The sequence below is a fragment of the Paramisgurnus dabryanus genome, chromosome 12, assembly GCF_030506205.2.
Source record: "Paramisgurnus dabryanus chromosome 12, PD_genome_1.1, whole genome shotgun sequence".
In the NCBI taxonomy this organism is placed as follows: Eukaryota; Metazoa; Chordata; class Actinopteri; order Cypriniformes; family Cobitidae; genus Paramisgurnus; species Paramisgurnus dabryanus.
In genome coordinates, this window is record NC_133348.1 from 32,824,880 (window position 1) to 32,839,962 (window position 15,083).

The window sequence follows — 15,083 nt, forward strand, 5'->3', positions numbered from 1 at the left end:
AGTTTGTTGATGAAAGAATTGAAACTTTTGGATGAACTGTTTTTTAAGAATAAGTAGCAATATCGATGTCTCCTGTAGTGTAGTGCTACAGATTAAAAGTCCATGACGCTCAGTGTCAAGAGCAGATGGAAATACCTATACATAACAATACACACACAGCCATGCATCCTTCAACAAGTGCCTTTGACGCATCACATGGCCAATCTTGTTGGATTCTTGTAAAGTTTGGCGCAGCACACTTATGGTTGGTTTGGGCTGAATGAATCCCACAGGTCAAGGGTGACTGATCTCACTCTTTGGGGCAGCAGATGGTCAATGTGACACAAAGAGAGATGCACAATGTGAGCGACTCCCATTCAGATCATCTTTTCTCAATGGGACGGCACGCACATCCCACAATGCCCTCTGCAGCCCAGCGTCTGGAAACCGACAGAACCCATTGGTTGCCTGTCTTACAAAGCCACAGTGTGACGTGAAGCATAACGTCACACCGCCTGCTGGAACTTATCATAATGAAGCAGACACCCGTCTTCCTCCTGCATCTCAAACACGCTGTTGCTTTCTTCATTGACGCTTTAACGTGTGAATGAAAATGGTCTTTGCATTTTTTGCACTTACTCCAGGGTTAAAGGTCAAATTTACGTCTCTTCCATACAATGTAAAACTTAAAAGACTTATACTTAGCTCAAATATCCATGATGCTTTTTCCATTTCATTAAACTACTACAAATTCATTGCTACTAGATCACAATATCACCAGATAGACAAGAGAAATGTACATATTTAAATAACTAATATAGTTTTAACTATAGTTTTAAACTATACCCCCCAACCAAACCTGAATGGTTGTATATGGTTTGAGTCCCTTCTCATCCCTAAACCCTCAGTAAACAGAATATGAGAATTCCCAAGCAGCCAGGATCACCATATCCCAACACTGAACAAATACTGCTTATTACAATTTGGATTTTTCCTCAAAACCGCTTAGGGCTTCAAGACAAAACAATGTTACACAACCATGTTCATAAAATTGTATGTACGATTCAAACATGTTACTTGGAGGGATTGAGATACTAAATCATTACGACTCAAGCCATAAAAATAAAATTGTGAGGAATTTCCTAGCCTGAAAATAAATAGTGGGGTTGTATGAAGTCTGCCCTTGTAAAGCTTTGCAGGGCTACGTCATGGAATGTGGCAGCGGGACAGAAACGTGAGGGGTTGTTTAAGTTTGGGGGTGGGAATGGGGCTTCCTAATGCAGACTGCTCTCCACACAAGAGCTGGCTGTGTTTCTGACATACGCTCCGCCCTTCCTCTGTTTCTTCACAGATGAGCGATGGAGAGCAAGAGCAACAGCTGTGTTAGAGAGACACTGAAAGGAGGAGGGTCTCACTAAGGGTCAGATGCTGCACCGGGCTGGAGCACAGAGAGAAGTCGATCGTAGAGAGCAGCTGGATAAGAGGACTGCAAGTAAACGCATCTGAAAGGAATATGAGGAAATATCTCTGTCTGCTGTGAGAACTGCCTTTATAACAGGTTAACAACATAATACTTTTTGTTTAAGTCTGTGTGTGTGTTGACAGATGTTTTCTAAATATGTATCATGGAAATGCTATGAAATTCTTTGATAAATTGATAGATATGGATATATGTTGTAGTATTACCATGCTTTTAGTAATAGCACTAGCATTAGTGTTACTATGAGATTAAATGGATAGAAAGATGGATGTATGAATGGTAGTTAAATGAGATTGGAAGGATGGATGGACAGACAGATAGATAGATAAACTGAAGGATGGATTGGAGAGATAAACTGAAAAATGGAATGATGTTGGTATGGAAACGAGATTAGATGGACGGACAGAAGGAAAGACAGACAGATAGGAAGGAAGGAAGGAAGGATGGAAAGATGGTGGTAGTACTATGATATTGGATGGATGGATGGATGGATGGATGGATGGATGGATGGATGGATGGATGGATGGATGGATGGATAGATAGATAGATAGATAGATAGATAGATAGATAGATAGATAGATAGATAGATAGATAGATAGATAGATAGATAGATAGATAGATAGATAGATGGGCGGGCAGACTTATGGACGGACGGACAGAAAGAAAGACAGATAGACAGGAAGGAAGGACTGTGGTAGTACTATGATATGGATGGATGGATGGTTGGATGGATGGATGGTAGCTAAATGAGATAGATAGATAGATAGATAGATAGATAGATAGATAGATAGATAGATAGATAGATAGATAGATAGGCAGGCAGGCAGACAGACAGACAGACAGACAGACAGACAGATAGATAGACTTACAGACGGACGGACAGAAAGAAAGACAGACAGACAGGAATGAAGGACAGTGGTATTACTATGATATTAGATCGATAGTTGGATGGTTGGATGGATGGATGGTAGTTGGATAGAAAGATAGATAGAAAGATAGATAGATAGACTAAAGGATGGATGGTAGTTAAATTAGATTAGATAGATGGATGAGTGGGTGGATGGATGGATGAATGAATGGATGGATGGATGGGTGGATAAATGGATAGATAGTTGGATGGATAAGTGGATGGATAGTTGGGAAGTTGGATAGATAGACTGAAGGATATATGGATGGATGGATAGATAGTGGTAGTTAAATGAAATTAGATAAATAAATGGATAGATAGACTGAAGGATGGATGGATGGTCGGTGTTAAATGAAATTAGATAGACGAACAGTCAGACAGGTCAAATGAATACCACATATGTTTTTGAATATGCACTTTATTTGTATTATGAGATGAATAGATACTCATCTGTCTCCTTGTTTTATTGTCTTTTTCTTTACAGATCAGAATGGGTAACACTGATAGTCATTCCAGCAGTTTTATCCCAGGTAAGGGTAAGTCCGGCTCAATGAAGCTGCACACTAATAAGGAGGACATCCTCTCCCCACACACTTGGTGGAGGAACAGTAAGAGCACCCCTGAATACAAAGCCAGAAATGGAATTTCATCACACAAGAACAGTCAGCCTTACATCTCCCATCATTACGACTGCATTAAAGGAGGAGCTGGTGACAGAATGTACACAGAGAGCCACCAGGACTATAACAACCTTTTGTTCCAGGGAAATGGTTTCTTTGTAGGATATTCGCAGCAGAACGGTTGCAGCATTCAGGCTCAGGTAAAGAGACCCATTTCTGATGTGCCTGACATTAAGAGCAGTCCTAAAGTACTTTTGAGAGATGATGGAAGTCTCCGAGTGGAGTTTAGTAAGGCACGAAGGGAGCTGAATGTTGAGCTGCCAATGAGTGGCCATCTCACTGGACCTGTTGATGCTACCCAAAGGACGAGTAATGGTAGCTCTCTTAGCTCTGAGGAATCATGGTATGACTCACCTTGGGGAAATGGGACGGAGCTTTGTGACAACGTCTTCACTGGCAGCCAGCCTTCCGACAACAGTAGCGGATACACCACACTCTCGTCCACACGTACGGTGGACTTTGAACGACCTGAGAACCCTATGTGTGGCCTCACGTGCCAAACAACAGTGCATGGGAGTGGGTACGCAAGCAGCGATTGCAATAGTAACGGATACACCCACCGCGCTGAAGATGACAGTGGCATTGGAGATTCGGTCCTTCTTCATTTAGAACACAATGGGTTTTCTGACCTCTACACAAATCCCAACGTGACAGCGCCATTCCCCACTGACGACATTCCAACCACGGATTGTCTCAAGAACCGCCCTCATCTCCAAGATTCCCTGACCTCAACCCTGGGTGTGAATTCCCTGGAGGTCAGTAAGGAAGCCCAGCATTACACCTCCCTCACGCTGCCCTGTAGAAGATTGGTTCCTGACGGGAACACAAGGAAGGACTCACTCAAAAGTCGTATCCGCCGCCTCAGCGATTGGACGGGAAGTCTGAGCAGGAAAAAACGAAGACTGCAGGTGAGAAAATTATTATCGTTTTGTTGGCAGCATAAGCTGTTACTTATGCAGACCTTCCTGTTTAACTGTTATCTGTCATTGTCATGTAGATGTTAGCATAGACAGCATAATGCAGGGATGGGCAACTTTGGTCCTGTAGGGCCGGTGTCCTGCAGAGTTTAGCTCCAACTTGCCTCAGCACACCTGCTTAAAAGTTTCTAGTATGCCTAGTAAGACCTTAATTGGCTTCTTCAGGTGTGTTTAATTATGGTTGAAGCTAAACTCTCTAGGACCGAAGTTGCCCATCCCTGGCATAGTGTATCAACTTTATTTATTAGAGATTTTTTAAATTGGTCTACTTTTTGGACTGAGTCTGATTTTTTCAAAGATGTTAACATGAGCAATGACATTAGAGGACAGGTGCGAAAGCCTTCAAAATTTGCCTCAACCATGCCATCATCTACCCTTTAGGAACCAAGCAACAACTTCTCAGATGTTTTAAGCTGTGAAGCCGAGGCTAGGCAAATTGAATCCAGGCCATTTTGGAACCCCATGTCCTCCCAGAAACACCTAGACAGCTCTGGGTCCTTAATAGGACCATTTGGACTGCAGAACCAGGGTGCGCTTCAAAGGCAGGACATCTATGAGAACTTCATGCAGGGGCTGAAGACTTCATGCAGCAGCAGTGGAACGGCTGATGGACTTCAGGTCTGGGAGGGTGATGGGGAACAGGGGGAGAGCAGCAGTGGCTCAATGGGCTCTTTGGAGCAAATGGACTTCCTCTTTGAGAAGGAGCAGGGAGTTGTGAGAAGGGCTGGTTGGTTGGGTTTCAAGCCTCTCATTACCCTCCACAAAGACCGCAAACTGGAGCTGGTAGCAAGACGCAAGTGGAGGCAGTACTGGGTCACGCTAAAAGGTAAAACTGTTTACTTGAGATTCGATCATGATGGCAGTAAACGTATTTAGATGAACACCGAAAAATGCATCTTTATCAACTCTTTCATAACACATAGGACCAAAAACTCATCACTTTGCATTTGTTTCTGATTTATTTAGACTTTTTATTATTTGATATTTCAAAAGCTGTGTTGTAATGGATAATGTCTCCTTTTTTAAGCTCGAATTGTTTTCCTGTCTCCTATAGGCTGTACGCTTTTGTTAGGCGAGTCTAATGTAAAGACCTCGCCAGAACAGGAATGTACACCACGTTATGCAGTTTTGGCTGAAGACAGTATTGTGCAGGCAGTACCCGAGCATCCCAAAAGAGAGAACGTCTTCTGTCTCAGTAATGCCTATGGGGATGTTTATCTCTTTCAGGTATGTGACCCTTTTTATATAACATAGTACTGCAGACATATGGTAGTATCACTTGTGTAGCATGTTGTAGTCAGTTTAGTTTTGTGACCCTTAGTAAGATCATTCCTAAAACATAACATTATGGGATGGGTTGTTCAATCCACAGTTGAATATTTCAAGCGCATGCTCTTCATGCGGTCAGTGTGGCATTCAGAAACCACAGCTATGCTTTATATTGACTCAGAATGATTGTTTGTGGTAAGACTGCTACAGACGTTTAAAAAAAGCTTGTCCTCACATCACATCCGACAGTTTGTGTATTTGTTTTTATGTGATGTTGGATTAATGGTTCTTATTCATTTATAATTGCATTTTTTGTATTTATACACACATTTGAACTCATCATGAAAACTTTACAACACATGCTTAATTCATTTGTTCTTATACTCGTTCTGATGTTAGTGAATTTGAAGGGTTCCACATGAGCATGCACAAAGTTGAAAATTTGTGTATAACATGCCAAAACCATATCAGGGCTTTCTGCAATGCACATATCACGTACAAATTTGTGCGTGCCCACGCATGCTTAGTAAGTGAGACCCATTGTTCTTATATAATGAATGTAATGTGTTCATAATGTTGTAGGAATATTATTGTAGCTGCAGTTTTCTGAAAGAAATGTGGGTATTTGCTTAGCATCTAGGACACTTTGTCCCAGACATTGAGCCGTGCTGCCCATGCGGTCGGCACTGACTTTAGCTTGCATTGTTTTCCACTCCTGGTCTACACGTCATACCCATTTTCTGCTTAAAAAAAAATCTGTCTAAAACCATAAAACATGACCAGACTAATGGCGCTTTTTCATTGCATAGTTCCCAACGGTTTGGTTTGGGTCAGTTTACTTTTGTGAGCTTTTCCATTGGGTGCAGGACGTAGTACCAGATTCTTTTTTTAGTACCACATCAGCAGGGTTTCCTGCAGAAAATTTGTTAGTCAAGGTGGTAGGGTTGGACGGGTGGGCGGGGCCAAGGGCGTGGCAATCAAAGGGGCGGTGATTAAAGGTATGCGTCATGATGAAAATTAAAATATTTTAATAAAATAAATAAATAAAATATTTATTTTTAAAACACTCAAATAAAACTTAATTTTGAAGAAGCTATGACAAAAAATGAACACATACTAGATTATTAATGAATTTTAATGTTTTTAACAGATACCTCTGGGAATAGCTGCGTTATGAAGTGAAACTAAAGTTTAATAAACACAAACTAAAGCAGATGTTGTAGATCGTCTCGCGAACGATGATAGATTGCGCAAAAATGGTAAAAACTGATTATTTCCCACTATTAATGACATTATCTTAACTACTGTAGCATGTAAATAATGCACATGAATAAAGTGAGCAAGAGCGCTCAACAATTATATCTAATCAACAGGCACGTGAAACCTTAGCAGTTTGCTCAAACAACAAAATCACCAGCTAACTTACTTAAAAATTAGAAGAACTATAGACTAGTAGTACAATAACAGGCTTGAATAACCCCAAAACATAAGTCCACTTACAGTTCTCACGGACACGTGTTTTATCAACTGGCTATCCTCCAGACATGACGGAGCAAGTCTTATCTCATTTCTGCCGTATGGTGCGCATGCACGCTCGCGGTGTGAAGCACGTCCGCGCTATTCTCCGATATGAACTTGACGGCCTTTTGTGCAGCGAATTTTTTTTTTTGACAAGTTAGTTACCAAGCTTTATCAACTGGCTAGTTATCCTCCAGACAGTGACGGTCCGGACCACGTCTTTCTCATTTCGGCCGTGTGGCGCGCGTCCCCGCAAGTTAGTTAAGGCGGTAGGGTTTCCAAACTTAGGCGGGCCGCCTTAACTGAAATATGCTGCGGGAAACCCTGATCAGTCGGGGATCCAAGTGATCCGAGCTGATACCAAAACGTGACACGAAAACACTGTAGATCACTGATTGGTCTGAGAGAATCATCACTACCAGCATCATCGCTAATGTAAAATATTAGCTTTACCTTTGTGCTAGCTTGTCATCTGTGCTCTGCTATAAGCTCCCAGACTCCCTTTTAGCAATGAAAAACATCCACAGGTTGAGAATCAGGAACACCAGACTTGCAGTTTGTGGCAGCACATTCGCGCCGCTCACTTTCGCATATATGCTTGAATGCAACTTAAATGAGGCTTAGTGGAGCGTGTTGACTGTCATGTGAGACAGAGGTAGTGATAAACACGATCTGCAAACATCTATTCGTGGTAATCAATTTTAATTTTGTGGCGGACTGAGAAATAAATAAATGTATTGGAATGTACAACAACGCTCTTACTTGTATGATGTCACAGCAGTAGGCAGCGCAAATATAACGACACGCCTATAGTCCCTCCAACTCCGAAGTGTTACTAAACTTATTGGAAAAGCTAACCAAGCCAAGGTGAGCTGAGCAGACCCAAATTAACCCAAACCAAACCGTGGGGTACTATGCAATGGAAAAGCGCCATAACTAACTTGGCCAGTCTAGAACATCTTAGTCTTGTTCAAGTACTATATGTAAATAAGCAAAGCAACTGCAGAAGGCAATGACCTACCAACCGTCCACAGGCTGCAAACCAGACAGATCTGGAAAACTGGGTGACTGCCATCCACTCGGCCAGCGCCTCACATTTAGCCAAGCGTCAGGGGAAGGAAGACACCCTGCGTCTGCTGGAGAGCCAGAGCAGATCTCTACTGCAGAAGATCGACATGGACGGTAAGATGAAGAAGATGGCTGAGCTGCAGCTGTCCGTCATCAGCGACCAGAAGAACAGGAAGGCTATTGAGAGCCAGGTGAGGACAAAACGGATTCAATTTTAAAGATTAAAGGGCGAAGCTGAACAGATTTAGTAAATTGGGCAATTAAATGATTGATGGTGATGATACATCACAATATACTTCCTTTTGTATTCAATTAACAGTGATGTTTCATCTTTTGCCCACAGATTTTTCAGTGGGAGCAAAACCTGGAAAAGTTCAACCTGGAGCTCTTCCGTATGCGCTGTTATCTGGCTAGTCTACAGGGCACTGAGCTGCCCAACCCAAAAGGTCTGCTGGCCACCGCCGGGCGGCCGTCTAAAACGGTGCTGGGCCGCCTGGGAATCTTCTCAGTCTCATCTTTCCATGCGCTGGTGAGAAACAGTCACATGCTTTTGGGTTTCTTTCAAAGAGATCAATAAAGACCTACCTTTTACACATTTCACAAAAATAAATTAGGCAAGAGACGTTTACAAATATTAGTGTGTGCTTGTGCAGATATGTACTCGTGACGAGGCGACCCTGAAGAGACGATCTCGCTCTCAGCCTCGAAACGTGAGAAACAAACGCGGACTCCTCTTTTCCTCACAGAAGGGATTGGACAGTCTGACCATGCGACACGGTGAAAAGAGACAGTCTCTGTCCCAGGTAAGACTGAAGACTTCATCCACATTTATAATGCTGTTTACCTCTGAAAAACTTTTGGAAATGTATTTGCCATGTTTCCATGCCATTTCTTCAAATGGTAAAGCATTCACATATGACAGAAATTATATTATCAAATATAATTGTAACTATATTTCAAAATATTCAAAAAAATATATGTACTGAATAGGGATGTTAACCGATGGCCGTTTGACCGATGGTTGATCGTATCAACGTTAACCGGTCAAAGTTGTCGGTTGTCGGTTGAAAAAAGGGATCTGTAACTTAGGCTATTATAGACAGTGGACTAAACCCTACTACAGTTAGTCATCAGTTAGTCATCTTTTTGTGTGAAGTGAACAAATCCCTCACACTCAGTTTTTCATAACTGGTCTGTTTGTACTTTATAAACCAATAAAAAACATTTGTCGCGAGGTCACTGCATTTGGTTTCGCATGCTCACAAGGTTTGCGAAAAGTAAATGCTACAGGCTATTTTTTGATAAATTCCTTTATTCGAATAGTAAATAAAATACAGCAATAAAATAATTAAAATTAAAGTCTCTCCTGGTTGTGTTCCAAATTATTAACATTTATGTCTTTTAGGCTAACAGTAAAGTGCAGAGTAAGTTTTGTTTCTGTAAATCCTCAGCCATGATTTTTACCACTTTATTAAGTTTTGCTTTGTAGAAAGCATTTCTTTAAAGTGAATTTCGTTTTGTATAAATTGTATCTTAATTTTAATAAATGTTTCATCAACCAAATGCATGTATTTAATAAATAAAAAGCAAATATAGCAGAGTATAGAATTACCGGTCCGTGCATGAAGGCGCCGGCACTGCGCGTTCACTTGCATTGCATTGTTAATTAGAACACACCTCATCATAAATAAATAAAACTCAGCGTAGGCCTATATGCCTCATACATTAGCATTAAATATCTTTGCTGCATTTGTTCTAGAACAAACACAGTGCGAGACCTGCTTTGGCCGGTGCGTCTTTTACACATTCTGAAGGTGCCCGTTTAATCCATTGGTTTTATCGTGTTGCAGTCTATTAGGCAACATTCCGCATAAGATGGGTTTAGATTTGGAAATACATTACATCTATATTTCAGTGGTAACAGAAAAGGTGATGATGATCATCCTATGTCTTTATTATTACTACCCCAAACTAAAGCGCAGTCTCTTCTGAGCTGTCATTTTCTTAAATGAGCCGCAGCAATTTTCAAATGAGCTTCACAAATGCCTTTATTTTCAAGTTCAACGTGATCACCTAGTACCTAAACTATTTCAAAACTAAGCACGGCCCCGCGTTTGCGGGACATATGTTTCTCGCTGTAGGGGATTTAAAAAGTATTGTGAGGTCTGTGTGTGTGTGAGCCGGAGGCAGAGCGCAGAGAGATGCGAGTTGCGAAATTGCAGGCGCGGCTCGAAATGGCTGTTACTTTAAGTAGCTTAGCATATTTTAAACTAATAGGCCTATCGGTTAACCGGTTTCAACCGGCTAATGAGGCTCGGTGGCCGGTCAAGAAAATTTTTCGTTTTCGCCATCCCTAGTACTGAAATATATTTTGAAATATATTTCCAAAATTGTATTTTTTTGCCTATGTATGTTTTTGGAAATGTTTTTGTATATTTTGAAATGTAAAAAAAAATAGATATATATTAAAGCATTTATGTTCACGTCGTTTTGGAAAAACCTGTAAACCTGTAAACCTAACAGGTTTAAAAAAAATTTAAATGTTAATATTTTATTAAATTTGTAAATATTTAAATTTTATTTATTTATTATTTAAATTTAAATATGTACATTTTTCAAATTCAAAAATATATTTAAGCTTTACTTTGTACAAAATGTATTTAGCATATATTAAAAACATATTTTTGGGTAAAGGCATGTATTTTTTGCCATATGGGCTGTCTTACCAGCGCAAATGGTCATGATTTCGATTCCAGAAAAACCAATATACCATCCAAAGTAAATACTTTGAATGCACTTTAAGGCACTTTGAGTAAAAGCATTTGCAAAATGCTTTAAAGGTGCAGTGTGTAAATTTTAGCGGCATCTAGTGGTGAGGTTGTGAATTGCAACCAACGGCTAAGTCCACGGCTCACCTCTTGCTTTTGAAACAAATAGAGAAGCTACGGTAGCCGCCACCGGACAAACATGTCATCGTCGGAGTTTCATTCTAAGATAATAAACACATAACGGTTCATTACAAAAAGGTCTTTATACACCCCTGATAATATAGTTTTGTATATTATTTTGCATTTCTGTCAAGAGATCCTTCTAAAAATTACACACTGCACCTTTAATATATATGTTACATTTTAAACCTGAATACCACCGAACAGGTTTTTATTCAGTAATCACCTTAACTTTAACATCATTTTACAAATGCAATCAATACTATTTTATCAAAAGAACTGATATTTTAAAACTGTCAACTATAATTTAATAAGTCAATAATATTTGAAAAGGGTCACTTTACTTTAAATTTGACAATAAAGGCTATTCATCAGTATGTAAGAAAAAAAGCGTTTAAGAAAGCGTGAAGTTAGTTTGGGAGTCTGTGGTTCGCCGGGCGCTGCAGGCAGGTGGAAAACTGATCGCTTGTTTACGACACAATCCTGTTTTACTCATTTACTCACACAACAACATGTTAATGCTGTCCGCAGGTGTCAGGGTGGGAAACACTTTCACAGTCATCTCGGATAAAACAAACATCCACAGACTCGCTCATTAAAGCTTTCTCTCGAGGTCAAATGGCAGGAAAACACACGGTGGCCTTGTTTCGTTTAGCCTCTGGAGGGATTGGGGACTGTTTTGGAAATTTGCTGTTTCTGAATCAGTTCTTGTAATTTAGCCTAGATCAGCATTCCTTCTCTGTGCATGAGCTCGAAACTCACATGCACGATTGTTTTGCCCATCTCACATGAGATCAGAGCCTACATAATGATCCGTCCTTAAATGGACCTAATCTGGTCAAAACAGCCTGTAATAGCGCACGCTGCCAAAGACGGGAATTACCATAAACTGCATGTGGTTGATTGTTGCAAGCTGCGGGTCTGAGAGGAGAGACAGCTGGCCATGTGATAGCTGGAGGCTTTCTCTGCACATATGTAGCAGGAGCGGTGTTACAGGGGTGCGCTGTGATTGTTTCCAAAGGGGTAAAATGCAGATAAATGCGTTGGCTATTGTTTATATATATGTAGTATGTTGTAAAAATCGTAGCTCAGTTGCAAAAAAAACCCTGCACAATAGAGGCTATATGCAACAAACATCAGTATGCTTTTTTGATAATGCCTATGTTTAGCATGAGGAATCCAACTCTTTAACGGTGTTAATAAGTCAGAATGCATAAAATAGCTCAATGAAAAACTTTCTTTTACAATGACAGATGGTCATCAACTCTGGTTTTATCTAGGTAAGGATTTCACTTAAAGAGTAGCTGCATATGCATGTGAGCTTGTGCACACAGTGAGCTAGTTCAGTTTTTGTGCTCGGGTTTCACTTGATCTCCATTAATTGTAGAAGGAAAGTCATATCTTTTTCAGTTTGTGTAGACTTCATCCAAATGATAACTATGTGCTCGTATGCACACAGCATTAATAGGCCTTCAGACGTATGGGTGTCTCGAGTGAGGCCAAGCTGCGTCTCCCACCCCGACCTGATAATTAAAGCTGATGCATCTGTCTCCTCTTATAGATCTATAATTTCACCCAGACCTCTCATTATTTCCTAGTAAACCTCACGGTTATTTCTGGTGAGATCTGCAATCAGAATAGTATCAAAGACGGCGCCTCACACGGATGGTTTCTAATTTAAGCATAAAGAAAGAAACATGCTGCTCTGTATGTCGCTCTGTCTATCTTTTGATGTGTGTTTAATGTTTCTCTATGTGTGTGTGTGTGTGTGTGTGTGTGATACAGATATTTGAGGGATCGTCTTCAGGATCATTTGTTCATCCATCAAGGCAGAGCAGCTCAGAGGTAAATAAACTTCAAATCACACCTCGCTCATGTTAATCTGACTTTTTGTCTCAGCTATGACAAGTGACATGTTGATGGCCACCTTGTGTCTGTTTTCCATCTGGTTAGGAAACTCTAGTTTTGTTATCATATATTTACAGCTGCTTTTTGTTGACCAAAAGTATTCACACCTCAAACTTTACTCTTGAGTTTGTTCTGGGGTTAAACCCGGGTGTCAGCAGTACTAAGATGAATCTCTCTGCCACTTATCCTGTGAGAAGGTTAAGGGTGAGGTGGGGTGCGTTCCCCTTTCACTGCACTCAACTCAAACAGCTGTCACAACAACCTGCTGATCTGTGGACATTATGCAGTTTAAACAGACCGGAGGGGTGCAGCAATGGGGGAGGATAGACATTTCAGTATAATTCCATTGCTGTTCAACTTCATTGTCAATAAAGAGATTAGACAGAGCAAGACAAACATATTGCACCCATGTAGAATAAGATTAGGTGTCTAAGGGCCTTTTTACACCTGGGCAGCTTTGAGCGATCAGATTCAATTCCGTCTCGAAAACTTTTCGGAGAGTATTTTTGCTGCTTGAAAAGGATTAAACATTGACATGCGCTCTTTTATATGTCAATGACAATAATTAGGCATTGTTAAAATTCGGACATCTGCAACAGTTCAGATGCGCACAATTTCAAGATCATTTGCGATTTATAAATTTCACATTTATACGCGCATGTTCTGTGCGCACGTTCGTTTTATGAATCAAACTTACGCACTTTTGAGAAATAATCCAATTCAGGACATTTTCTAAGTAAAATTTTATAAATGAGGCCCCTGGTATAGCTATCCGATCAGAAAAAACGCATAAAGTGACCAGGTGTAAATTGTCCCTAAGAAGCGATTTATAATTTCAGTTAAATCACAGTCTTTTGAAGCAATAGTTACCTTACAAGATTGATAAAAAATGTTTTTGGTGTATTGCAGTATGAATGATGAAATCTGGTTTACATTAGTTTGGTTAATATCACATTTACTATAATAATCCAAGTTCCCAATTTCAATCCGCATTTATTAATTTGTTATCGCTTGCACCTAAGTGCATTTCTTGGTATTAAGTTTTCTACGAATGTTGCATTTGTGTATATATCTCTTTTTAAGGGCATTTCCATGTAAGCTGAGAAGGCATGCCTGGTTTAGTTTGATACATGTCATCAAATTCATTTACTAAATGTCCTACAATTTCAGTAAACTATATACAGCATGTGATGCTGGATCACAATAACAGTCATTTTGATGAATTGGTTTGTGGGGATCGGACAATATTTGGCTTAGATACAACTATTAGAAAATCTGGAATCAGAAAGTGCATAAAAATCAAAATATTGAGAAAATCCCCTTTAAAGTTGTTCAATTGAAGGCCTTAGCAACACATATTACTAATGATAAATTCATTTTTGATTTATTTACGGTAGGATATTTACAATGTGTCTTCATGGTACATGATCTTTACTTAATATCCTAATTATTTTTGACATAAAAATTGATAATTTTGACCCATACAATGTATTGTTGCAAATATACCTATGTGACTTATGACTGTTTTGTGGTCCAGGATCACATAATGGGGTGGTTTCCCGTACAAGGATTAGACTAGTCCTAGAATAAAATAAATGTAAGAGCTGTCCAAACTGAAAACAACGTACACTGACATATCTTAAAATACATCAGTACCCTTTGTTTTGCCTCAAAATGCACACAAGTAATGTTTTTAATAAGGCATGTTTGTTCAAACTAGTTATATTTCATAATTAAACTAAGACCTAGTCCTGTTTTAAGTTAATCCCTGTCCAGGAAACCACCCCATAGATTACAGTTGTTTATGAGGACAATGAATTTTGCAACATCTTCTATTCAATGTTATATTTAATAATTTTCCTGTTCTGTTTTCCTTTTTCATGTAAAGCTGATTTGAAACTATGCAGCACTGTAAAAAACAATATTTAAATAAATGATAACACTTTACAATAAAAAATTGTATTGAACCGAATTGAAAGTGTTTTAGAAAAAAACGTACAATTAAAAATTACAAAAGTGAACACTGACATTGGAGTAAAAAAAACCCTAAAATTTAGTTTCATGTGCTCATGCGAAAGCTTCATGTGCAGATTTTTTTTTTAAGTTTAGTTTCGCGTGCTCAAGTGAAACTATCGCGCGCTCACGTGAAACTTTCGCTTTCACATGAGCACGCGATAGTTTCACGTGAGCACGCAAAACTAAACTTTTTCAAAAAATTCTGCACATGAAGGTTTCGCGTGAGCACATGAAAGTTTCATGTGAGCACATGAAACTAAACTTTATTTAATTTTTGCTCCATGTCCCCTTAGGGGCTCCGTACAAACCCCTAAACATTATGTGTCACATTTA

At 39.6% G+C, this 15,083-nt stretch overlaps 1 protein-coding gene across 1 annotated transcript in view; it reads left to right on the plus strand.

Annotated features, from left to right (window-relative positions):
- Positions 1-15,083, plus strand: part of tiam2b (TIAM Rac1 associated GEF 2b) — a 67,858-nt gene that overhangs the window by 26,685 nt on the left and 26,090 nt on the right. Inside the window, exons 2-9 of the mRNA XM_065268866.2 lie at positions 1,331-1,537; positions 2,851-3,954; positions 4,405-4,849; positions 5,078-5,250; positions 7,845-8,069; positions 8,222-8,407; positions 8,532-8,681; positions 12,612-12,671. Coding sequence (XP_065124938.1) covers positions 2,857-3,954; positions 4,405-4,849; positions 5,078-5,250; positions 7,845-8,069; positions 8,222-8,407; positions 8,532-8,681; positions 12,612-12,671 — 2,337 coding nt within the window. The 5' untranslated portion in view covers positions 1,331-1,537; positions 2,851-2,856. The remainder of the gene's footprint in view (positions 1-1,330; positions 1,538-2,850; positions 3,955-4,404; positions 4,850-5,077; positions 5,251-7,844; positions 8,070-8,221; positions 8,408-8,531; positions 8,682-12,611; positions 12,672-15,083) is intronic.